Below are 26,284 nucleotides of genomic sequence, written 5' to 3'. Positions count from 1 at the left end.
AAATATATATATATATATAAATAATTGCCTGCAGCACAAATACAGTCACCAATGCTCTACAAACCTAACTAACTCTGCTGGGTGAGTGAAATGGTCAGCGGGTTCAGAAGTATTCTGTCACTTGCAGTCCTGAAGCTCAGTTGGTAGCGCATGGTGTGTGCAACGCCAGGGTTGTTGGTTCGATTCCCACGGGGGTCCAGTACATAAAAAATTGTATGAAATCTATGTATTCACTACTGTAAGTCGCTCTGGATAAGAGCGTCTGCTAAACGACTAAAATGTAGAAATTTTAGACAATTAGCGTTAACTTGGACGCTGGGACCAAGCCTACTCCTCGGCCTGAACCCCGAGAGAAGAAACGCAGTGAATTTCCGAACGCACCTTTAAAGACGACACCCGGAAGTCACGCACAGTTTGTGTTTTCATATTTCTATGGCAACGTAGCTATCATATAAACAAATGTTTTGTTCAAAGCTGTCAATTCAAACGAGGCTACGTATCCTCTTTGAAATCTACTAATACTCGGGGAAAATACGATTTAGCCTTTCTGCAGATGAAACGGGAACAATATTTAGGTCTGAAAAAGGTATTCTTTGCAATCCAATGTTTGCGTGGGTGTTTGACAGAGGCGCCTGGTGGTAGCTACAAGTTATCGTTGGTGGACAGCAGCCGGTGCTGAGACTCTCTGGAGGCTTTTTAAAATTTGTTTTATTTCACCTTTATTTGACCAGGTAGGCCAGTTGAGAACAAGTTCTCATTTACAACTTCGACCTGGCCAAGTTAAAGCAAAGCAGTGCGACAAAAACAACAACACAGAAATACAAATAAACAAACGTACAGTCAATAACACAAAATAAAAGAAAAATATATTTACAGTGTGTGCAAATGTAGAAAAGTAGGGAGGTAGGAAATAAATAGGCCCTAGAGGCGAAATAATTACAATGTAGCATTAATACTGGAGTGATAGATGTGCAGATGATGATGTGCAAGTAGAGATACTGGGGTGCAAAAGAGCAAGAACGAAAATAACAATATGGGGATGAGGTAGTTGGGTGTGCTATTTACAGATGGGCTGTGTGCAGGTACAGTGATCAGTAAGCTGCTCAGACAGCTGATGCTTAAAGTTAGAGAGGGAGATATAAGACTCCAACTTCAGTGATTTTTGCAATTCGTTCCAGTCATTGGCAGCAGAGAACTGGAAGGAAAGGCGGCCAAAGGAAGTGTTGGCTTTGGGGATGACCAGTGCAAAGTACCTGCTGGAGCGCATGCTACAGGTGGGTGTTGTTATGGTGACCAGTGAACTGAGAAAAGGAGCAAGTGGGTTTGGCGACAGATATGTAGCGAGGGCCAGCCATCGAGAGCGTACAGGTCGCAATGGTGGGTAGTATATGGGGCTTTGGTGATAAAACAGATGGTACTGTGATAGACTACATCCAGTTTGCTGAGTAGAGTGTTGGAGGCTATTTTGTAAATGACATCGCCGAAGTCAAGAATGGGTAGGATAGTCAGTTTTACGAGGGTATGTTTGGCTGCATGAGTGAAGGAGGCTTTGTCGCGAAATAGGAAGCTGATTCTAGATTTAATTTTGGATTGGAGATGCTTAATGTGAGTCTGGAAGGAGAGTTTACAGTCTAACCAGACACCTAGGTATTTGTAGTTGTCCACATATTCTAAGTCAGAATCGTCCAGAGTACTGATGCTGGACGGGCGGGTGGGTGCGGGCAGCAATCGTTTGAAGAGCATGCATTTAGTTTTACTAGCATTTAAAATCAGTTGGAGGCCACGGAAGGAGTGTTGTATGGCATTGAAGCTCGTTTGGAGGTTTGTTAACAAAGAAGGGCCAGATGTACACAGAATGGTGCCATCTGCTTAGAGGTGGATCAGAGAATCACCAGCAGCAAGAGTGACATCATTAATATATACAGAGAAAAAAGTCGGCCCGAGAATTGAACCCTGTGGCAACCCCATAGAGACTGCCAGAGGTCCGGACAACAGGCCCTCCGATTTGACACACTGAATTCTATCTGAGAGGTAGTTGGTGAACCAGGCGAGGCAGTCATTTGAGAAACCAAGGCTGTTGAGTCTGCCGATAAGAATGCTGTGATTGACAGAGTCGAAAGCCTTGGCCAGGTCGATGAATACAGCTGCACAGTACTGTCTTTTATCAATGGTGGTTATGATATCGTTTAGGACCTTGAGCGTGGCTGAGGTGCACCCATGACCAGCTCGAAAACCAGATTGCATAGTGGAGAAGGTACGGTGGGATTCGAAATGGTCGGTGATCTGTTTGTTAACATGGCTTTCGAAGATTTTAGAAAGGCAGGGCAAGATGGATATAGGTCTATAACAGTTTGGGTCTAGAGTGTCTCCAACTTTGAAGAGGGGGATGACCACGGCAGCTTTCCAATCTTTGTGGATCTCAGACAATACGAAAGAGATCCACAAAGATTGGAAAGCTGCTAGTAATAGGGGTTGCAATAATTTCGGCAAATCATTTTAGAAAGAGAGGGTCCAGATTGTCTAACCCAGCTGATTTGTAGGGGTCCAGATTTTGCAGCTCTTTCAGAACATCAGCTGACTGAATTTGGGTGAAGGAGAAATGGGGGAGGCTTGGGCAAGTTTCTGTGGGGAGTGCAGAGCTGTTGCCCGGAGTAGGGGTAGCCAGGTGGAAAGCATGGCCAGCCGTAGAAAAATGCTTGTTGAAATTAGCAATTATTGTAGATTTATCAGTGGTGAAAGTGTTTCCTAGCCTCAGTGCAGTGGGCAGCTGGGAGGAGGTGCTCTTATTCTCCATGGACTTTACAGTGTTCCAAAACTTTTTGGAATTAGTGCTACAGGATGCAAATTTCTGTTTGAAAAAGATAGCCTTAGCTTTCCTAACTGACTGTGTATATTGGTTCCTGACTTCCCTGAAAAGTTGCATATCACGGGGGCTATTCGATGCTAATGCACAACACCACAGGATGTTTTGTGCTGGTCAAGGGCAGACAAGTCTGAGGTGAACCAAGGACTACATCTGTTCTTAGTTCTACATTTTTTGAAAGGGGCATGCTTATTTAAGATGAGGAAAGCACTTATAAAGTGCAACCAGGCATCCTCTACTGACGGGATGAGGTCAACATCCTTCCAGGATACCCGGGCCAGGTCGATTAGAAAGGCCTGCTCGCTGAAGTGTTTTAGGGAACTTTTGTCAGTGATGAGAGGTGGTCGTTTGACCACGGACCCATTACGGACGTAGGCAATGAGGCAGTGATCGCTGAGATCCTGGTTGAAGAGAGCAGAGGTGTATTTAGAGGGCAAGTTGGTCAGTATGATATCTAAGAGGGTGCCCATGGTTACAGATTTAGGGTTGTACCTGGTAGGTTCCTTGATCATTTGTGTGAGATTGAGGGCATCTAGTTTAGATTGTAGGACGGCCGGGGTGTTAAGCATATCCCAGTTTAGGTCACCTAACTGTACAAATTCTGAAGCTAGATGCGGGGCAATCAATTCACATATGGTGTCCAGGGCACAGCTGGGGGCTGAGGGGGGTCTATAGCAGGCGGCAACGGTGAGAGACTTATTTCTGGAAAGGTGGATTTTTAAAAGTAGAAGCTCGAACTGTTTGGGCACAGACCTGGTTAGCATGACAGAACTCTGCAGGCTGTCTCTGCAGTAGATTGCAACTCCGCCCCCTTTGGCAGTTCTGTCTTGTCGGAAAATGTTGTAGTTGGGGATGGAAATTTCCTAAACCAGTATTCAAACACGGCTAGGACATCCGGGTTGGTGGAGTGTGCTAAAGCAGTGAATGAAATGCTTAGTTGGACTATCACTTGTTTTTCAACAGGACAATGACCCAACACACCTCCAGGCTGTGTAAGGGCTATTTGACCAAGATGGTGAGTGATGGAGTGCTGCGTCAGATGACCTGGCCTCCACAATAACCTGACCTCATCCCAATTATTCCAGGTGAAGCTGGTTGAGAGAATGCCAAGAGTGTGCAAAGCTGTCATCAAGGCAAAGGATGGCTACTTTGAGGATTCTCAAATATAAAATATATTTCGATTTGTTTAGCAATTTTTTTGGTTACTACATGATTCCATATGTGTTATTTTGTAGTTTTTTACAATGTAGAGAATAGTAATAATAAAGGTTAATGTGTAATTCAATCATTAAATGCTTAGTATATGACGTAATGGATCTATGCTCCCCCTTAATAAACAGGTTTTGATTCAACTCATAAATTATATCTGAATGTATCTATTTCCCCCCTTTATATCTGAATGTATCTATTTCCCCCCTTTATATCTGAATGTATCTATTTCCCCCCTTTATATCTGAATGTATCTATGTTCCCCCTTTATATCTGAATGTATCTATTTCCCACCTTTATATCTGAATGTATCTATTTCCCCCCTTTATATCTGAATGTATCTATGTTCCCCCCTTTATATCTGAATGTATCTATGTTCCCCCCTTTATATCTGAATGTATCTATGTTCCCCCCTTTATATCTGAATGTATCTATGTTCCCCCCTTTATATCTGAATGTATCTATTTCCCCCCTTTATATCTGAATGTATCTATTTCCCCCTTTATATCTGAATGTATCTATGCCCCCCCTTTATATCTGAATGTATCTATTTCCCCCCTTTATATCTGAATGTATCTATTTCCCCCCTTTATATCTGAATGTATCTATTTGCCCCCCTTTATATCTGAATGTATCTATTTCCCCACTTTATATCTGAATGTATCTATTTCCCCCCCTTTATATCTGAATGTATCTATGTTCCCCCTTTATATCTGAATGTATCTATTTCCCCCCCCTTTATATCTGAATGTATCTATGTTCCCCCCTTTATATCTGAATGTATCTATTTCCCCCCTTTATATCTGAATGTATCTATGTTCCCCCTTTATATCTGAATGTATATATTCCCCCCTTTATATCTGAATGTATCTATGTTCCCCCTTTATATCTGAATGTATCTATTTCCCCACTTTATATCTGAATGTATCTATGTTCCCCCCTTTATATCTGAATGTATCTATTTCCCCCCTTTATATCTGAATGTATCTATGTTCCCCCTTTATATCTGAATGTATCTATGTTCCCCCCTTTATATCTGAATGTATCTATGTTCCCCCCTTTATATCTGAATGTATCTATGTCCCCCCTTTATATCTGAATGTATCTATTCCCCCCTTTATATGTGAATGTATCTATTTCCCCCCTTTATATCTGAATGTATCTATGTTCCCCCCTTTATATCTGAATGTATCTATGTTCCCCCCCTTTATATCTGAATGTATCTATGTTCCCCCCTTTATATCTGAATGTATCTATGTTCCCCCCCTTTATATCTGAATGTATCTATGTTCCCCCCTTTATATCTGAATGTATCTATTTCCCCCCTTTATATCTGAATGTATCTATGTTCCCCCCTTTATATCTGAATGTATCTATTTCCCCCCTTTATATCTTAATGTATCTATGTCCCCCCTTTATATCTGAATGTATCTATGTTCCCCCCTTTATATCTGAATGTATCTATGTTCCCCCTTTATATCTGAATGTATCTATTTCCCCCCTTTATATCTGAATGTATCTATGTTCCCCCCTTTATATCTGAATGTATCTATTTCCCCCCTTTATATCTTAATGTATCTATTTCCCCCCTTTATATCTGAATGTATCTATGTTCCCCCTTTATATCTGAATGTATCTATGTTCCCCCCTTTATATCTGAATGTATCTATGTTCCCCCCTTTATATCTGAATGTATCTATTTCCCCCCCTTTATATCTGAATGTATCTATTCCCCCCTTTATATCTGAATGTATCTATGTTCCCCCCTTCATATCTGAATGTATCTATTTCCCCCCTTTATATCTGAATGTATCTATGTTCCCCCCTTTATATCTGAATGTATCTATGTTCCCCCCTTTATATCTGAATGTATCTATTTCCCCCCTTTATATCTGAATGTATCTATTTCCCCCCTTTATATCTGAATGTATCTATGTTCCCCCCTTTATATCTGAATGTATCTATTTCCCCCCTTCATATCTGAATGTATCTATTTCCCCCCTTTATATCTGAATGTATCTATTTCCCCCCTTTATATCTGAATGTATTCACATGAAAACAAAGGCAAATTATTATTCATTACTTTGTAGTTTATAAAAAGACCCAGCCACATTCGTGCAAAAGATAGAGTAGAGAAAATACATATTTTTAAATAAATAACATAAAAATAACTTTGATGTTTTCAACCTGCGTAGTGCCCAGCACTTTGATTGATTGTGAGACAGCGCATAAATGGCTCAAAGTTCAGTTTGAATGACACCCTGCAAAAGTATTCAGAAATACAATAATGTGTATAGTGTCCAGTGGTGTTGGGTTGATGGGATAGTTCACTGTCCAGTGGTGTTGGGTTGATGGGATAGTTCACTGTCCAGTGGTGTTGGGTTGATGGGATAGTTCACTGTCCAGTGGTGTTGGGTTGATGGGATAGTTCACTGTCCAGTAGTGTTGGGTTGATGGGATAGTTCACTGTGGTGTCCAGTGGTGTTGGGCTGATGGGATAGTTCACTGTGGTGTCCAGTGGTGTTGGGTTGATGGGATAGTTCACTGTCCAGTGGTGTTGGGTTGATGGGATAGTTCACTGTGGTGTCCAGTAGTGTTGGGTTGATGGGATAGTTCACTGTGGTGTCCAGTAGTGTTGGGCTGATGGGATAGTTCACTGTGGTGTCCAGTGGTGTTGGGTTGATGGGATAGTTCACTGTGGTGTCCAGTGGTGTTGGGTTGATGGGATAGTTCACTGTGGTGTCCAGTGGTGTTGGGCTGATGGGATAGTTCACTGTGGTGTCCAGTGGTGTTGGGATGATGGGATAGTTCACTGTCCAGTGGTGTTGGGTTGATGAGATAGTTCACTGTGGTGTCCAGTAGTGTTGGGTTGATGGGATAGTTCACTGTCCAGTGGTGTTGGGTTGATGGGATCGTTCACTGTCCAGTAGTGTTGGGTTGATGAGATAGTTCACTGTGGTTCCAGTGGTGTTGGGTTGATGGGATAGTTCACTGTGGTGTCCAGTGGTGTTGGGTTGATGGGATAGTTCACTGTGGTTCCAGTGGTGTTGGGTTGATGGGATAGTTCACTGTGGTTCCAGTGGTGTTGGGTTGATGGGATAGTTCACTGTCCAGTGGTGTTGGGTTGATGGGATAGTTCACTGTCCAGTGGTGTTGGGTTGATGGGATAGTTCACTGTCCAGTAGTGTTGGGTTGATGGGATAGTTCACTGTGGTGTCCAGTGGTGTTGGGTTGATGGGATAGTTCACTGTGGTGTCCAGTGGTGTTGGGTTGATGGGATAGTTCACTGTGGTGTCCAGTGGTGTTGGGTTGATGGGATAGTTCACTGTCCAGTGGTGTTGGGTTGATGGGATAGTTCACTGTCCAGTGGTGTTGGGTTGATGGGATAGTTCACTGTCCAGTGGTGTTGGGTTGATGGGATAGTTCACTGTCCAGTGGTGTTGGGTTGATGGGATAGTTCACTGTGTCCAGTGGTGTTGGGTTGATGGGATAGTTCACTGTGGTTCCAGTAGTGTTGGGTTGATGGGATAGTTCACTGTGGTGTCCAGTGGTGTTGGGTTGATGAGATAGTTCACTGTGGTGTCCAGTGGTGTTGGGTTGATGGGATAGTTCACTGTCCAGTGGTGTTGGGTTGATGGGATAGTTCACTGTGGTGTCCAGTGGTGTTGGGTTGATGGGATAGTTCACTGTGGTGTCCAGTGGTGTTGGGTTGATGAGATAGTTCACTGTGGTGTCCAGTGGTGTTGGGTTGATGGGATAGTTCACTGTGGTGTCCAGTGGTGTTGGGTTGATGGGATAGTTCACTGTGGTGTCCAGTGGTGTTGGGTTGATGGGATAGTTCACTGTCCAGTGGTGTTGGGTTGATGGGATAGTTCACTGTCCAGTAGTGTTGGGTTGATGGGATAGTTCACTGTGGTGTCCAGTGGTGTTGGGTTGATGGGATAGTTCACTGTGGTGTCCAGTGGTGTTGGGTTGATGGGATAGTTCACTGTGGTCCAGTGGTGTTGGGTTGATGGGATAGTTCACTGTGGTTCCAGTGGTGTTGGGTTGATGGGATAGTTCACTGTGGTGTCCAGTGGTGTTGGGTTGATGGGATAGTTCACTGTGGTGTCCAGTGGTGTTGGGTTGATGGGATAGTTCACTGTGGTGTCCAGTGGTGTTGGGTTGATGGGATAGTTCACTGTCCAGTAGTGTTGGGTTGATGGGATAGTTCACTGTGGTGTCCAGTGGTGTTGGGATGATGGGATAGTTCACTGTCCAGTGGTGTTGGGTTGATGGGATAGTTCACTGTGGTGTCCAGTGGTGTTGGGTTGATGGGATAGTTCACTGTGGTGTCCAGTGGTGTTGGGTTGATGGGATAGTTCACTGTGGTGTCCAGTGGTGTTGGGTTGATGGGTTGCTTTTCTATTATTTCTTCTGTCTCTCAGGGAACAGCCATCTCCATTTCTGATTATACAGAAAGCAAAACAGTAAGTCATTATACAGCTGGAGGAACAGCCAGTCATTATACAGCTGGAGGAACAGCCAGTCATTATACAGTTGGAGGAACAGTCAGTCATTATACAGCTGGAGGAACAGTCAGTCATTATACAGCTGGAGGAACAGCCAGTCATTATGCAGCTGGAGGAACAGCCAGTCATTATACAGCTGGAGGAACAGCCAGTCATTATACAGCTGGAGGAACAGCCAGTCATTATACAGCTGGAGGAACAGCCAGTCATTATGCAGCTGGAGGAACAGCCAGTTATTATGCAGCTGGAGGAACAGTCAGTCATTATGCAGCTGGAGGAACAGTCAGTTATTATGCAGCTGAGGAACAGTCAGTCATTATACAGCTGAAGGAACAGCCAGTCATTATACAGCTGGAGGAACAGTCAGTCATTATACAGCTGAGGAACAGTCAGTCATTATGCAGCTGGAGGAACAGCCAGTCATTATACAGCTGAGGAACAGTCAGTCATTATACAGCTGGAGGAACAGCCAGTCATTATACAGCTGGAGGAACAGCCAGTCCTTATGCAGCTGGAGGAACAGTCAGTCATTATGCAGCTGGAGGAACAGCCAGTCATTATACAGCTGAGGAACAGTCAGTCATTATGCAGCTGGAGGAACAGCCAGTCATTATACAGCTGGAGGAACAGTCAGTCATTATACAGCTGAGGAACAGTCAGTCAGTCAGTCATTATACAGCTGAGGAAAAGTCAGTCATTATGCAGCTGGAGGAAAAGTCAGTCATTATGCAGCTGGAGGAACAGCCAGTCATTATACAGTTGGAGGAACAGTCAGTCATTATACAGCTGGAGGAACAGCCAGTCATTATGCAGCTGGAGGAACAGTCAGTCATTATACAGCTGGAGGAACAGCCAGTCATTATGCAGCTGAGGAACAGCCAGTCATTATGCAGCTGGAGGAACAGTCAGTCATTATGCAGCTGGAGGAACAGCCAGTCATTATACAGCTGGAACATCAGACATCACATTCGAATCAGGTCCAGCAGTATATGACTGTCACTACCATGCTACCATTACCATGGACACGTCTGGATGCCGTACCCACCTTTATACCCCAAGAAGAGGTGATGTGTTTGGACTTCAGCTCCTCCACTGATTCGTAGGTATGGTTGTTAGCAGGGCTGGCTGATCCTTTCAGTCCTAACTCTGGTATCTGTTCATAAGGTCTGGCTGATCCTTTCAGTCCTAACTCTGGTATCTGTTCATAAGGTCTGGCTGATCCTTTCAGTCCTAACTCTGGTATGTGTTCATAAGGTCTGGCTGATCCTTTCAGTCCTAACTCTGGTATGTGTTCATAAGGTCTGGCTGATCCTTTCAGTCCTAACTCTGGTATCTGTTCATAAGGTCTGGCTGATCCTTTCAGTCCTAACTCTGGTATGTGTTCATAAGGTCTGGCTGATCCTTTCAGTCCTAACTCTGGTATGTGTTCATAAGGTCTGGCTGATCCTTTCAGTCCTAACTCTGGTATGTGTTCATAAGGTCTGGCTGATCCTTTCAGTCCTAACTCTGGTATGTGTTCATAAGGTCTGGCTGATCCTTTCAGTCCTAACTCTGGTATGTGTTCATAAGGTCTGGCTGATCCTTTCAGTCCTAACTCTGGTATGTGTTCATAAGGTCTGGCTGATCCTTTCAGTCCTAACTCTGGTATGTGTTCATAAGGTCTGGCTGATCCTTTCAGTCCTAACTCTGGTATGTGTTCATAAGGTCTGGCTGATCCTTTCAGTCCTAACTCTGGTATGTGTTCATAAGGTCTGGCTGATCCTTTCAGTCCTAACTCTGGTATGTGTTCATAAGGTCTGGCTGATCCTTTCAGTCCTAACTCTGGTATGTGTTCATAAGGTCTGGCTGATCCTTTCAGTCCTAACTCTGGTATGTGTTCATAAGGTCTGGCTGATCCTTTCAGTCCTAACTCTGGTATGTGTTCATAAGGTCTGGCTGATCCTTTCAGTCCTAACTCTGGTATGTGTTCATAAGGTCTGGCTGATCCTTTCAGTCCTAACTCTGGTATGTGTTCATAAGGTCTGGCTGATCCTTTCAGTCCTAACTCTGGTATGTGTTCATAAGGTCTGGCTGATCCTTTCAGTCCTAACTCTGGTATCTGTTCATAAGGTCTGGCTGATCCTTTCAGTCCTAACTCTGGTATGTGTTCGTAGGTGTCGTCCAGTAGGAGCCGGAGGACCGGCTCACAAGGGACCTCGGCGTACAGACTGTTAGCTACCTCTTCCTCTTCCTGTGGTGATGATGTCATGGGTCCTTCCTGGTCCCTGGGTCTTCCTGCCAGTTGATACACGAGGGCAGGTATGGGGCTGTTACATAGATGTTCCAGACTGTGGCTGATTATGGGAGGTCTCTTGGAAGTATCCTTGTGGTACCTCTGGTCCAGAAGGGAAGGTCCGGATGGGTACCTCTGGTCCAGAAGGGAAGGTCCGGATGGGTAGCTCTGGTCCAGAAGGGAGGGGCTAGTGGTCCGTTTGGTGGGGTTGGGAGAGAGTCTTGGGGGGGTGAAAGAAGGTGGACTCAGCCTGTAGGAGTTATTGTCCCCCTCCTCTGAGTCAAGATCCAGGTCCAGGAGAGGCAGAGACTTGCTCTTGCAGTCCAGCAGGCTGAGTAGCTCTGAGTAGACTGTGCCTGGGCCTGGTCCAGGGGCTGAGGCAGGGCCTGGGGCTCCAGGTCTACCACTGGGGATGTCCCCCCTCTGAGAAGGAGTCTGATGTTGGGCTACAGGACCCAGGCCTTCAACCCTTCCTTCTGGAGCTTTGGGTAGACCCTCCAGGCTCCTGGGTTGGGGATTCATGGCCTTGTCCTTCTCCAGCTGAGCATACAACACCCTTCTCTGATCGCTACCCTGTTGGTCATCCAGTGAACTGCACTTCAAAGGACCGGCCCTTCTAGGCACAGGTGGTACTCTAGGTACAGTTGGCACTTCCTGGTTAGAGAGACATGAGGAAGTGATTTGGTTACACTCTGGTCAACTTTGAATCTTTATTTGCAATTGCCAGCAAGTAACCAAAACAAATCGTAACGCCTGAGTTTTACAAAGAGGCCCTTTGACTTGACATCTGTTAGTTGAATGTTCTACCAACCCTCTCTATAAAGCTGTAGTGTTGTACATTACAAGAAACCAGATGAAATAGGCAAACTCACAATCCTATTACAGCGGGTTGCCTTACAATCGTTTCGTCGAATAAGCGTATTATTTGTACACGTACCTCTGGTTTCCTGCTGCTTTTGGGAGGCAGTGTGGGAGGAAGAGGAAGAGGAGGATGCTCGCCGGCGTTGTCACTAGAACTAGCCCTGGTCCAGTCACCCTGCCGGTCACTCTGTGAATCCCACAGGCTCCTCACAGCTCTCACACTGACCACCGGCTTCTCTCTGAGGTCAACTTTGATGATGTCATAGACTTCTCCTCTGGAAGACTGAATGAGTATGACATCATCAGTTTTACTAACAGGCACAGTGCACACCACCATTATAGCTGACAAGATGTATTTTACTGATATACTGTATTCTGTAAACACCACCATTATGGCTGACAAGATGTATTTACTGATATACTGTATTCTGTAAACACCACCATTATGGCTGACAAGATGTATTTTACTGATATACTGTATTCTGTAAACACCACCATTATAACTGACAAGATGTATTTACTGATATACTGTATTCTGTAAACACCACCATTATAACTGACAAGATGTATTTACTGATATACTGTATTCTGTAAACACTACCATTTTAACTGACAAGATGTATTTGACTGATATACTGTATTCTGTAAACACCACCATTATAACTGACAAGATGTATTTACTGATATACTGTATTCTGTAAACACCACCATTATAACTGACAAGATGTATTTACTGATATACTGTATTCTGTAAACACCACCATTATAACTGACAAGATGTATTTACTGATATACTGTATTCTGTAAACACCACCATTATAACTGACAAGACACCTATTTGAACCAGTTAGACACACACTATCTTACAAAATGCCTTCTTGAATACCTTCTTGAATTCAAATGATAACATAACGATTGTGTAGCTTGGTCCCAGATCTGTGAAGTTGGCAAGACAGCACAAATAGACCAGGCTAGAGACAAAGTCTCTCTTCACCTCTAGACAGAAGCAGATCAGGTACTCTCTGAAGGTTTAGGGTTAAACAATTGGTCTGGGCCAGTCTCTCTTCACCTCTAGACAGGAGCAGGTCAGGTACTCTCTGAAGGTTTAGGGTTAAACAATTGGTCTGGGCCAGTCTCTCCTCACCTCTAGACAGGAGCAGGTCAGGTACTCTCTGAAGGTTTAGGGTTAAACAATTGGTCTGGGCCAGTCTCTCCTCACCTCTAGACAGGAGCAGGTCAGGTACTCTCTGAAGGGCTCTATAGGGCTGATCTTGTAGTGTTCAATCAGTTCTCCCAGGGTCTCATGCTCCTCTGTGTCTCCAGACACTATGAACTGGCCTGCCTTACTCTGGTTGATTACAAAGTGTCTGCATCGATCACGTCCTCTGGAAGACAATAATAACACTGGTAAGTCCAGGGTATGCTGCTGTGTTCTACTGTGGTCCACTGTTATCTCCATTGTTATCTCTGCTGTTATCTATGTTATCTCCACTGTTTTCTACGTTATCTCCACTGTTATCTCCACTGTTATATGTGTTATCTCCATTGTTATCTCCACTGTTATATGTGTTATCACCATTGTTATCTCTGCTGTTATCTATGTTATCTCCACTGTTTTCTACGTTATCTCCACTGTTATCTCCACTGTTATATGTGTTATCACCATTGTTATCTCTGCTGTTATCTATGTTATTGCCACAGTTATCTCCACTGTTATCTATGTTATCTCCTCTGTTTTCTATGTTATCTCCACTGTTATCTATGTTATCTCCACTGTTATCTATGTTATCTCCACTGTTTTCTACGTTATCTCCACTGTTATATATGTTATCGTCACTGTTATCTCCACTCTTATCTATGTTATCTCCACAGCTATCTATGTTACCTTGACTGTTATCTATGTTATCTCCACTGTTATCTATACTGTATATCTCCCTCACTAACTTCAAGCATCGGCTGTCAGAGCAGCTTACCGATCTCTACAGCTGTACACAGCCCATCTGTAAACAGCCCATCCAATCAACTACCTACCTCATCCCCATATTTTAATTTTTTATTGTTTTTCCGCTCTTTTGCACATCAGTATTTCTACTTCCACATCCTCATCTGCACATCTATCACTCCAGTGTTAATTGCTAAATTGTAATTACTTCGACACTACGGCCAATCAAATCAAATCAAATCAAATGTATTTATATAGCCCTTCGTACATCAGCTGATATCTCAAAGTGCTGTACAGAAACCCAGCCTAACCTCCCTAATCTTACTTCATTTGCACACACTGTATATAGACTTTTCTATTGTGTTATTGACTGTATGTTTGTTAATCCCATGTGTAACTCTGTGTTGTTGTTTTTGTCGCACTGCTTTGCTTTATTCTTGGCCAGGTTTCAGTTGTAAATGAGAACTTGTTCTCAACTGGCCTACCTCGTTAAATAAAATGTAAAACAAATGTCTCCACTGTTATCTCTACTGTTATCTATGGTATCTACACGGTTATCTCCACTGTTATCACCACTTTTATCTATGTTATCTCTGCTGTTATATCCACAGTTATCTATGTTATCTCCTCTGTTGTCTATGTTATCTCCTCTGTTGTCTATGTTATCTCCTCTGTTGTCTATGTTATCTCCACTGTTGTCTATGTTATCTCCACTGTTGTCTATGTTATCTCCACTGTTATCTATGTTATCTCTGCTGTTATATCCACAGTTGTCTATGTTATCTCCTCTGTTATCTATGTTATCTCCACTGTTGTCTATGTTATCTCCTCTGTTGTCTATGTTATCTCCTCTGTTGTCTATGTTATCTCCACAGTTATCTATGCTATTTTACATTTACATTTACGTCATTTAGCAGACGCTCTTATCCAGAGCGACTTACAAATTGGTGCATTCACCTTATGATATCCAGTGGAACAACCACTTTACAATAGTGCATCTAAATCTTTTAAGGGTTAGAAGGATTACTTTATCCTATCCCAGGTATTCCTTAAAGAGGTGGGGTTTCAGGTGTCTCCGGAAGGTGGTGATTGACTCCGCTGTCCTGGCGTCGTGAGGGAGCTTGTTCCACCATTGGGGTGCCAGAGCAGCGAACAGTTTTGACTGGGCTGAGCGGGAACTGTGCTTCCGCAGAGGTAGGGAGGCCAGCAGGCCAGAGGTGGATGACAGTGGATATATGACAGTGGATATATCTCCACTGTTATATCCACTGTTATCGCCACTGTTATCTATGTCATCTCCACTGTTATCCATGCTATCTCCACTCTTATCTCCACTCTTATCTATTATCTCCACAGCTATCTGTTATCTCAACTGTTATCTATGTTATCTTCACTGTTATCTATATTGTTATCTATGTTATCTCCACTGTCATATATTTTATCTCCACCATTATCTCTACTGTTAACTACGTTATCTCCACTGTTATCTATATTATCTCCACTGGTGTGCGACTTTCCAAAGTTATCTATGTTATCTCCTCTGTTATCTATATTATCTCCACTGTTATCTCTACTGTTATCTCAACTGTTATCTCCACTGTTATCTCCACTGTTATCTATACTGTTATCTATGTTATCTACACTGGAATGTTATCTCCACTTTTATATATGTTATCTCCACTGTTATCTCCACTGTTATCTATGTTATCTCCACTGTTATATATGTTATCTCCACTGTTATCTATACTGTTATATATGTCATCTCCACTGGTATCTATGTTATCGTCACTGTTATCTCCACAGCTATCTATGTTATCTTGACTGTTATCTATGTTATCTCCACTGTCATATATTTTATCTCCACTGTTATCTCCACTATTACCTATGCTATCTCCACTGTTATGTCCACTTTTTATATGTTTTCTCCATTGTTATCTCTACTGTTATCTATGGTATCTCCACGGTTATCTCCACTGTTATTCCACATTTTATATATGTTATCTCCACTATTATCTATGTTATCTCCACTGTTATATCCACTGTTAACTACATTATCTCCACTGTTATCTATGTTATCTCCACAGGTGTGCTATCTCAACTCTTATCTATGTTATCTCCTCTGTTATCTATGTTATCTGCACTGTTATATGTATTATCTCCACTGGTATCTCCACTATTATCTATGCTATCTCCACTGTTATCACCCCTTTATCTCCACTGTTATCTATATTATCTCCACTGGTATCGATGTTATCGCCACTTGTATGTTATCTCCACTGTTATCTATACTGTTATCTATGTTATCTCCCCTAATATCTATGTTATCTCCACTGTTATCTCCACTGTTGTCTCTACGGTTATATATTTCTCTCCACTGTTACCTATGTTATCTCCACTGGTATGTTATAGCCACTGTTTTCTATGTTATATTCACTGTTATTTGTGTTATCTCCGATGTTATCTATGTTATCTCAACAGTTATCTATGTTATCTCTACAGTTATCTATGTTATCTCCACTTGTATCTCCACTGTTATCACCACTATTATCTCCACTGTTGTCTCCACTGTATCTATGTTATCTATGTTATCACCACAGTTATCTATGTTATCGCCACAGTTATCTATGTAATATCCACTGTTATCTCCACTGTTATCTATGTTATCTCCACTGTTATCTATGTTATCTCCACTGTTAAATAAAGGTTAAATAAATATATTTAAAAAATATCTCCACTGTTATCTCAACTGTTATCTATGTTATCTCCACTGTTATCTCCGCTTTAATTTATTTTCATCTCCGCTGTTATCTATGTTGTCTTCACTGTTATCTATTTTATCTCCACTGGTACCTTTGTTATCTCCATTTTTATCTCCACTGTTATCTATGTTATCTCCACTGTTATCTCCATTGTTATTGCCACTGTTATCTCCACTGTTATCTTCACTGTTATCGCCACTGTTATCTCTGTTATCTAGGATAGAAGAACAACAACCAGAACGGACCTGTATGACAGGATGTATCCCGTGGCTTTGTCACTCAGTCGGATCAGGAAACAGCCCAGTTCCTTGTCTCTCAGCATCTCCTCAGCATCTCTACAGAACCATTAAAAAGCATTAAAAAGCAATATCAACCAATGCAAAAAATACCCCTCAACCCTCATAAAGGTATTGTTGATATGTTATATGGAGGTGTTATTGATATGGGAGGAGTTATTGATATGGGAGGTATTATTGATATGGGAGGTATTATTGATATGGGAGGTATTATTGATATGGGAGGTATTATTGATATGTTATAGGGAGGTATTATTGATATGGAAGGTGTTATTGATATGTTATAGGGAGGTATTATTGATATGGGAGGTATTATTGATATGGGAGGTGTTATTGACATGTTATAGGGAGGTATTATTGATATGGGAGGTATTATTGATATGGGAGGTGTTATTGATATGTTATATGGAGGTATTATTGATATGGGAGGTATTATTGATATGGGAGGTATTATTGATATGGGAGGTATTGTTGATATGGGAGGTATTATTGATATGGGAGGTATTATTGATATGGGAGGTATTATTGATATGGGAGGTATTATTGATATGGGAGGTATTATTGATATGGGAGGTAATATTGATATGGGAGGTATTATTGATATGGGAGGCATTATTGATATGGGAGGTAATATTGATATGTTATAGGGAGGTAATATTGATATGGGAGGTATTATTGATATGTTATAGGGAGGTATTATTGATATGGGAGGTAATATTGATATGGGTGGTATTAATGATATGGGAGGTATTATTGATATGGGAGGTATTATTGATATGGGAGGTATTATTGATATGGGAGGTATTATTGATATGTTATAGGGAGGTATTATTGATATGGGAGGTATTATTGATATGGGAGGTATTATTGATATGGGAGGTATTATTGATATGGGAGGTATTATTGATATGGAGGTATTATTGATATGGGAGGTATTGTTGATATGTTTTAGGGAGGTATTATTGATATGGGAGGTATTATTGATATGGGAGGTATTATTGATATGTTATTGGGAGGTATTATTGATATGTTTTTGGGAGGTATTATTGATATGGGAGGTATATTGATATGGGAGGTATTATTGATATGGGAGGTATTATTGATATGTTATAGGGAGGTATTATTGATATGTTATAGGGAGGTATTATTGATATAGGGAGGTATTATTGATATGGGAGGTATTATTGATATGAGAGGTATTATTGATATGGGAGGTATTATTGATATGTTATAGGGAGGTATTATTGATATGGGAGGTATTATTGATATGTTATAGGGAGGTATTATTGATATGGGAGGTATTATTGATATGGGAGGTATTATTGATATGGGAGGTATTATTGATATGGGAGGTATTATTGATATGTTTGATATTATTGATATGTTATAGGGAGGTATTATTGATATGGGAGGTATTATTGATATGGGAGGTGTTATTGATATGTTATATGGAGGTATTATTGATATGGGAGGTATTATTGATATGGGAGGTATTATTGATATGGGAGTGTTATTGATATGGGAGGTATTATTGATATGGGAGGTATTATTGATATGGGAGGTATTATTGATATGGGAGATATTGTTGATATGGGAGGTATTATTGATATGGGAGGTATTATTGATATGGGAGGTATTATTGATATGGGAGGTATTATTGATATGGGAGGTAATATTGATATGGGAGGTATTATTGATATGGGAGGCATTATTGATATGGGAGGTAATATTGATATGTTATAGGGAGGTAATATTGATATGGGAGGTATTATTGATATGTTATAGGGAGGTATTATTGATATGGGAGGTAATATTGATATGGGAGGTATTATTGATATGGGAGGTATTATTGATATGGGAGGTATTATTGATATGTTATAGGGAGGTATTATTGATATGGGAGGTATTATTGATATGGGAGGTGTTATTGATATGGGAGGTATTATTGATATGTTATAGGGAGGTATTATTGATATGGGAGGTATTATTGATATGGGAGGTATTATTGATATGGGAGGTATTATTGATATGGGAGGTATTATTGATATGGGAGGTATTATTGATATGGGAGGTGTTATTGATATGGGAGGTATTATTGATATGTTATAGGGAGGTATTATTGATATGGGAGGTATTATTGATATGGGAGGTATTATTGATATGGGAGGTATTATTGATATGGGAGGTATTATTGATATGGGAGGTATTATTTATATGGGAGGTATTATTGATATGGGAGGTGTTATTGATATGGGAGGTATTATTGATATGGGAGGTATTATTGATATGGGAGGTATTATTGATATGTTATAGGGAGGTATTATTGATATGGGAGGTATTATTGATATGGGAGGTATTGTTGATATGTTATAGGGAGGTATTATTGATATGGGAGGTATTATTGATATGGGAGGTATTATTGATATGTTATAGGGAGGTATTATTGATATGGGAGGTATTATTGATATGGGAGGTATTATTGATATGTTATAGGGAGGTATTATTGATATGGGAGGTATTATTGATATGGGAGGTATTATTGATATGGGAGGTATTATTGATATGGGAGGTGTTATTGATATGGGAGGTATTATTGATATGTTATATGGAGGTATTATTGATATGGGAGGTATTATTGATATGGGAGGTGTTATTGATATGGGAGGTATTATTGATATGTTATAGGGAGGTGTTATTGATATGGGAGGTATTATTGATATGGGAGGTATTATTGATATGGGAGGTATTATTGATATGGGAGATATTATTGATATGGGAGGTGTTATTGATATGGGAGGTATTGTTGATATGGGAGGTATTATTGATATGTTATTGGGAGGTATTATTGATATGGGAGGTATTATTGATATGGGAGGTATTATTGATATGTTATAGGGAGGTATTATTGATATGTTATATGGAGGTATTATTGATATGGGAGGTATTATTGATATGTTATAGGGAGGTATTATTGATATGTTATATGGAGGTATTATTGATATGGGAGGTATTATTGATATGTTATAGGGAGGTAATATTGATATGGGAGGTATTATTGATATGTTATAGGGAGGTATTATTGATATGGGAGTTATTATTGATATGGGAGGTATTATTGATATGGGAGGTATTATTGATATGTTATTGGGAGGTATTATTGATATGGGAGGTATTATTGATATGGGAGGTGTTATTGATATGGGAGGTATTATTGATATGGGAGGTATTGTTGATATGGGAGGTATTATTGATATGGGAGGTATTATTGATATGGGAGGTAATATTGATATGGGAGGTATTATTGATATGTTATAGGGAGGTATTATTGATATGGGAGGTATTATTGATATGGGAGGTATTATTGATATGTTATAGGGAGGTATTATTGATATGGGAGGTGTTATTGATATGGGAGGTATTATTGATATGGGAGGTGTTATTGATATGGGAGGTATTATTGATATGGGAGGTATTATTGATATGGGAGGTATTGTTGATATGGGAGGTATTATTGATATGGGCGGTATTATTGATATGGGAGGTATTATTGATATGGGAGGTATTGTTGATATGGGAGGTATTATTGATATGGGAGGTATTATTGATATGGGAGGTATTATTGATATGGGAGGTATTATTGATATGGGAGGTATTATTGATATGTTATTGGGAGGTATTATTGATATGGGAGGTATTATTGATATGGGAGGTGTTATTGATATGGGAGGTATTATTGATATGGGAGGTGTTATTGATATGGGAGGTATTATTGATATGGGAGGTATTATTGATATGGGAGGTATTGTTGATATGGGAGGTATTATTGATATGGGAGGTATTGTTGATATGGGAGGTAATATTGATATGTTATAGGGAGGTATTATTGATATGGGAGGTATTATTGATATGGGAGGTATTATTGATATGTTATAGGGAGGTATTATTGATATGGGAGGTATTATTGATATGGGAGGTATTATCAATATCTACATTTCACAAACACAATTACTAAAATAATCACAAACAGAAGGTAGCGATAATTCCAGAAAAACACTGGAAAGGAAATTAATGCACCTTGGCTCATTTAATAGAGTTCAAAGTTCGTTATTCCAAATTAAAATATAAATCATAAATCCTTGCAGGTGCTTGAAAAGGAATCATTCTGTGAGTCACCACCCTAAAAACACCTATCGTCGTGCTGGCATGCATTACACTGCACTGCACAAAACAGACATGATTTGCCAATCAATCTCCAATCCAATCAATCTCTCAATAGACCTGTATGTAGAAGTACTTACCTTCTGGTGATGAATCCTTGGAACCAGGAGGGGAAATTTCCTTCATGGAGGATGAGAGAAGCTTGAGTCTCCTCGAACCACTTCAGGGCCATCTCTCTGTGCCTGCACCCTGTCCCCAGACTCCCCTCTGTCCCCTGGTCCTGGTGGGACAGCACCGCCGGCAGGCTCTGGTCCATCCTGACCCGGTCCTGTCCACACCAAACCAAGCAGGACAGCAGTCAGCACAGATGAGAACAATGAGCAGAGATAACCTAATCCTAACCCAAGCATAGACCTAATGTTAACCTAATCCTAACCCAAGCATAGACCTAATGTTAACCTAATCCTAACCCAAGCATAGACCTAATGTTAACCTAATCCTAACCCAAGCATAGACCTAATGTTAACCTAATCCTAACCCAAGCATAGACCTAATGTTAACCTAATCCTAAACCAAGCATAGACCTAATGTTAACCTAATCCTAAACCAAGCATAGACCTAATGTTAGCCTAATCCTAACCCAAGCATAGACCTAATGTTAACCTAATCCTAACCCAAGCATAGACCTAATGTTAACCTAATCCTAACCCAAGCATAGACCTAATGTTAACCTAATCCTAACCCAAGCATAGACCTAATGTTAACCTAATCCTAACCCAAGCATAGACCTAATGTTAGCCTAATCCTAACCCAAGCATAGACCTAATGTTAACCTAATCCTAACCCAAGCATAGACCTAATGTTAACCTAATCCTAACCCAAGCATAGACCTAATGTTAACCTAATCCTAACCCAAGCATAGACCTAATGTTAGCCTAATCCTAACCCAAGCATAGACCTAATGTTAACCTAATCCTAACCCAAGCATAGACCTAATGTTAACCTAATCCTAACCCAAGCATAGACCTAATGTTAACCTAATCCTAACCCAAGCATAGACCTAATGTTAACCTAATCCTAACCCAAGCATAGACCTAATGTTAGCCTAATCCTAACCCAAGCATAGACCTAATGTTAACCTAATCCTAACCCAAGCATAGACCTAATGTTAACCTAATCCTAACCCAAGCATAGACCTAATGTTAACCTAATCCTAACCCAAGCATAGACCTAATGTTAGCCTAATCCTAACCCAAGCATAGACCTAATGTTAGCCTAATCCTAACCCAAGCATAGACCTAATGTTAACCTAATCCTAACCCAAGCATAGACGTAATGTTAGCCTAATCCTAACCCAAGCATAGACCTAATGTTAACCTAATCCTAACCCAAGCATAGACCTAATGTTAACCTAATCCTAACCCAAGCATAGACCTAATGTTAACCTAATCCTAACCCAAGCATAGACCTAATGTTAACCTAATCCTAACCCAAGCATAGACCTAATGTTAGCCTAATCCTAACCCAAGCATAGACCTAATGTTAACCTAATCCTAACCCAAGCATAGACCTAATGTTAACCTAATCCTAACCCAAGCATAGACCTAATGTTAACCTAATCCTAACCCAAGCATAGACCTAATGTTAGCCTAATCCTAACCCAAGCATAGACCTAATGTTAACCTAATCCTAACCCAAGCATAGACCTAATGTTAACCTAATCCTAACCCAAGCATAGACCTAATGTTAACCTAATCCTAACCCAAGCATAGACCTAATGTTAGCCTAATCCTAACCCAAGCATAGACCTAATGTTAGCCTAATCCTAACCCAAGCATAGACCTAATGTTAACCTAATCCTAACCAGTGGAAGTGTCAGTGCAGTGAGGCTGCAGTTTGAAGGGCGGCAGACTGATTTGCCTATTTTCCGTTAGACGTAACCCTGAGAGCGAGGCCAGCTGAAAGTGTCCATTGTTCCAGTTTATCTTCCCTGGTTACTGTATTACTCTCACTGCCTGTTAATACTGGTCAGGATCAGGACGTTAAGATAACCCACTGCCTGTTAATACTGGTCAGGATCAGGACGTTAAGATAACCCACTGCCTGTTAATACTGGTCAGGATCAGGACGTTAAGATAACCCACTGCCTGTTAATACTGGTCAGGATCAGGACGTTAAGATAACCCACTGCCTGTTAATACTGGTCAGGATCAGGACGTTAAGATAACCCACTGCCTGTTAATACTGGTCAGGATCAGGACGTTAAGATAACCCACTGCCTGTTAATACTGGTCAGGATCAGGACGTTAAGATAACCCACTGCCTGTTAATACTGGTCAGGATCAGGACGTTAAGATAACCCACTGCCTGTTAATACTGGTCAGGATCAGGACGTTAAGATAACCCACTGCCTGTTAATACTGGTCAGGATCAGGACGTTAAGATAACCCACTGCCTGTTAATACTGGTCAGGATCAGGACGTTAAGATAACCCACTGCCTGTTAATACTGGTACTAACTAACTAACTAACTAACTAACTAACTAACTAACTAACTAACTAACTAACTAACTAACTAACTAACTAACCAACTAGCTACCTAACTAACTAACTAACTAACTAACTAACTAACTAACTAACTAACTAACTAACCAACTAGCCACCTAACTAACTAACCAACTAACCAACTAACCAACCAACTAACCAACCAACTAACTAACCAACTAACCAACTAACCAACTAACCAACCAACTAACCAACTAACCAACTAACTAACCAACTAACCAACCAACTAACCAACTAACTAACTAACTAACCAACTAGCTACCTAACTAACTAACCAACTAGCTACCTAACTAACTAACCAACTAGCCACCTAACTAACCAACTAGCCACCTAACTAACTAACCAACTAACCAACTAACCAACTAACTAACTAACTAACTAACTAACTAACTAACTAACTAACTATTTAACATCTCTGTATTACTGTTAACATCTCTGTATTACTAGTTAACATCTCTGTATTACTGTTAACATCTCTGTATTACTGTTAACATCTCTGTATTACTGTTAACATCTCTGTATTACTGTTAACATCTCTGTATTACTGTTAACATCTCTGTATTACTGTTAACATCTCTGTATTACTGTTAACATCTCTGTATTACTGTTAACATCTCTGTATTGACTGAAAAAAGTGCATTCACGTTATCAAAGTTATGTGACTCATGCGCCACAGAGATGAGAGACTGTTCAAGAGTTTTATCATCAGATCTTGACTATACTGTATGTTATGTACCTTGAGGCAGGTCCTGAAACGGTTTCTCTGTCAGGTACCAAGGAGGGTAGCAGGGCTGAGACAGGGTCTGGTCCAGCTGGTTCTCTGTCCGGTACCAAGGAGGGTAGCAGGGCTGAGACAGGGTCTGGTCCAGCTGGTTCTCTGTCCGGTACCAAGGAGGGTAGCAGGACTGAGACAGGGTCTGGTCCAGCTGGTTCTCTGTCCGGTACCAAGGAGGGTAGCAGGACTGAGACAGGGTCTGGTCCAGCTGGTTCTCTGTCCGGTACCAAGGAGGGTAGCAGGGCTGAGACAGGGTCTGGTCCAGCTGGTTCTCTGTCCGGTACCAAGGAGGGTAGCAGGGCTGAGACAGGTCGTTCTGAGACCTGAGGTGTCTAGAGAGCAGACAGCAATTCCATGAGGTCCCTGTTCAAACAACGTGAAAAATACAGGTCAACTGTAAGAAAAGTTTAATGATTGACAGGTTGTTATAACCGACGGTGTAATAACATCCAATAAGATAACAGAAACACATTCAAAAAAAGGGCAGAAAGAGCTTGAGTCCAGAAAGGTGGAGATCCTGTAGCCGTACCTGTATCTGATCTCTACAACGTGGTGGTGGTGTGATCCAAGAGTCACCTCAGTCGGTAAAAGTTCACCCTCGTCTACGAATTTAGGATCTCTGAGGAAGGCGAGTACTGTACTGATATACATACCACATCTACTCTACCCTTCCGTGGGTTAGGAAAGTGCAATGGTAGAATCGACTATACTGTTGAAATTTGCATCAGAGAGAGAGAGAGAGAGAGAAGGGCCTCCACCAAGCAACAGTTTCCTGAAGATGAGTGGAAAGTGAACCTGGGGTTTAGAAACTGTGGTTTCTGAGCCGCTGTATTTCGGTATCCCCTAGGCGACAGGAGATGTTTTTTTTTAACCCACATAACTAGAATTAGATTCGATATCGACTCACAGAGAAAGTCTGTTTAGTGTTAACTGGGGGGAGACTGACTTCCTAAACACATTTTCAGTAAACTGTCTGACTTGGAATTTTCAGAGCTTGTGAATCATGGAACAGATTAGCATTGGCACAGTAAAACCCATTTATCCTTACCAGAACCAGCCAGCCGAGGTCAAACGGACCTTAATATGGGGCTTGAAGAGTATATGAACAATCAACATGAGAATATGGTTTACAGCCCGTTCCCCTGCTGATCTGATCTGATCTGATCTGGGGTCAGTAGCAGTGTGAGCAGCCTGTTCCCCTGCTGATCTGATCTGATCTGGGGTCAGTAGTGTAGTAGCTGCCTGTTCCCCTGCTGATCTGATCTGATCTGGGGTCAGTAGCAGTGTGAGCAGCCTGTTCCCCTGCTGATCTGATCTGATCTGGGGTCAGTAGTGTAGTAGCTGCCTGTTCCCCTGCTGATCTGATCTGATCTGATCTGGGGTCAGTAGTAGTGTGAGCAGCCTGTTCCCCTGCTGATCTGATCTGATCTGATCTGATCTGGGGTCAGTAGTAGTGTGAGCAGCCTGTTCCCCTGCCTATGAAGGGCTGATCTGATCTGATCTGATCTGGGGTCAGTAGCAGTGTGAGCAGCCTGTTCCCCTGCTGATCTGATCTGATCTGGGGTCAGTAGCAGTGTGAGTAGCCTGTTCCCCTGCTGATCTGATCTGATCTGGGGTCAGTAGTATGAGTGGGGTTAGGGAATGATTATCGGCTGGGTTCAAGAAGGTAAATGGAAAGTAAACACGTGGAGGAGAAACTGTGGTGTCTGAGCCACTGTATCTGAGTGTTACTAGGCAACAGGAAATGGTGTTACCCATAGAGAGAGTGTTATTATCTGAGTGTTACTAGGCGACAGGAAATGGTGTTACCCATAGAGAGAGTGTTATTCGATTCGGTGAGTTTATCAGTCAGTGCTCAGGATTTCAGATGTAGCCGCAGGGTACTGTGAAATTCTTATGCTTCGAGCTCCAACAGTGTAGATCAAAAAACACAGCTTTGCAGTGTAGTCGCGTGTGGCTGTAATGTCTGTCGGGAGAGAGAGTAGACCAAGGCACAGCGGAGTTAGTGTTCATCATGATTTTAATGGACGAAAGAACACTATACACAAAAACGAGAAAACTGACAGCCAAACAG

The 26,284-nt window shown here is 41.3% G+C and overlaps 1 protein-coding gene across 1 annotated transcript; it reads right to left on the bottom strand.

Annotated features, from left to right (window-relative positions):
- Nucleotides 1-6,141: 6,141 nt before the first annotated feature.
- On the bottom strand, nt 6,142-24,992 carry LOC106594822 (uncharacterized). The gene is made up of 8 exons (XM_045706052.1): nt 24,740-24,992; nt 24,172-24,573; nt 21,012-21,199; nt 16,663-16,752; nt 12,936-13,101; nt 11,793-11,999; nt 9,629-11,509; nt 6,142-8,518 (listed from the first exon to the last, which is right to left on the bottom strand). The coding sequence occupies exons 3-8, from the start codon at nt 21,185-21,187 to the stop codon at nt 8,480-8,482; spliced, it is 2,559 nt and encodes an 852-aa protein (XP_045562008.1). The 5' UTR covers nt 21,188-21,199; nt 24,172-24,573; nt 24,740-24,992; the 3' UTR covers nt 6,142-8,479.
- Nucleotides 24,993-26,284: the final 1,292 nt, after the last annotated feature.

The sequence above is a fragment of the Salmo salar genome, chromosome ssa23, assembly GCF_905237065.1.
Source record: "Salmo salar chromosome ssa23, Ssal_v3.1, whole genome shotgun sequence".
NCBI classification, from domain to species: Eukaryota; Metazoa; Chordata; class Actinopteri; order Salmoniformes; family Salmonidae; genus Salmo; species Salmo salar.
This window is presented reverse-complemented; position numbering and strand designations above follow the sequence as displayed.

Bases quoted from the DNA above. Each gene is read 5' to 3' on its own strand.
- LOC106594822 (XM_045706052.1), bottom strand. From the start codon at position 21,187: ATGGACCAGAGCCTGCCGGCGGTGCTGTCCCACCAGGACCAGGGGACA. The intron at 16,753-21,011 runs GTAAGTACTTCT...ATGGTTCTGTAG, and splicing joins CAAGGATTCATCACCAGAAG to AGATGCTGAGGAGATGCTGA. The intron at 12,000-12,935 runs GTGAGGAGAGAC...ATACTCATTCAG, and splicing joins TGACCTGCTCCTGTCTAGAG to TCTTCCAGAGGAGAAGTCTA.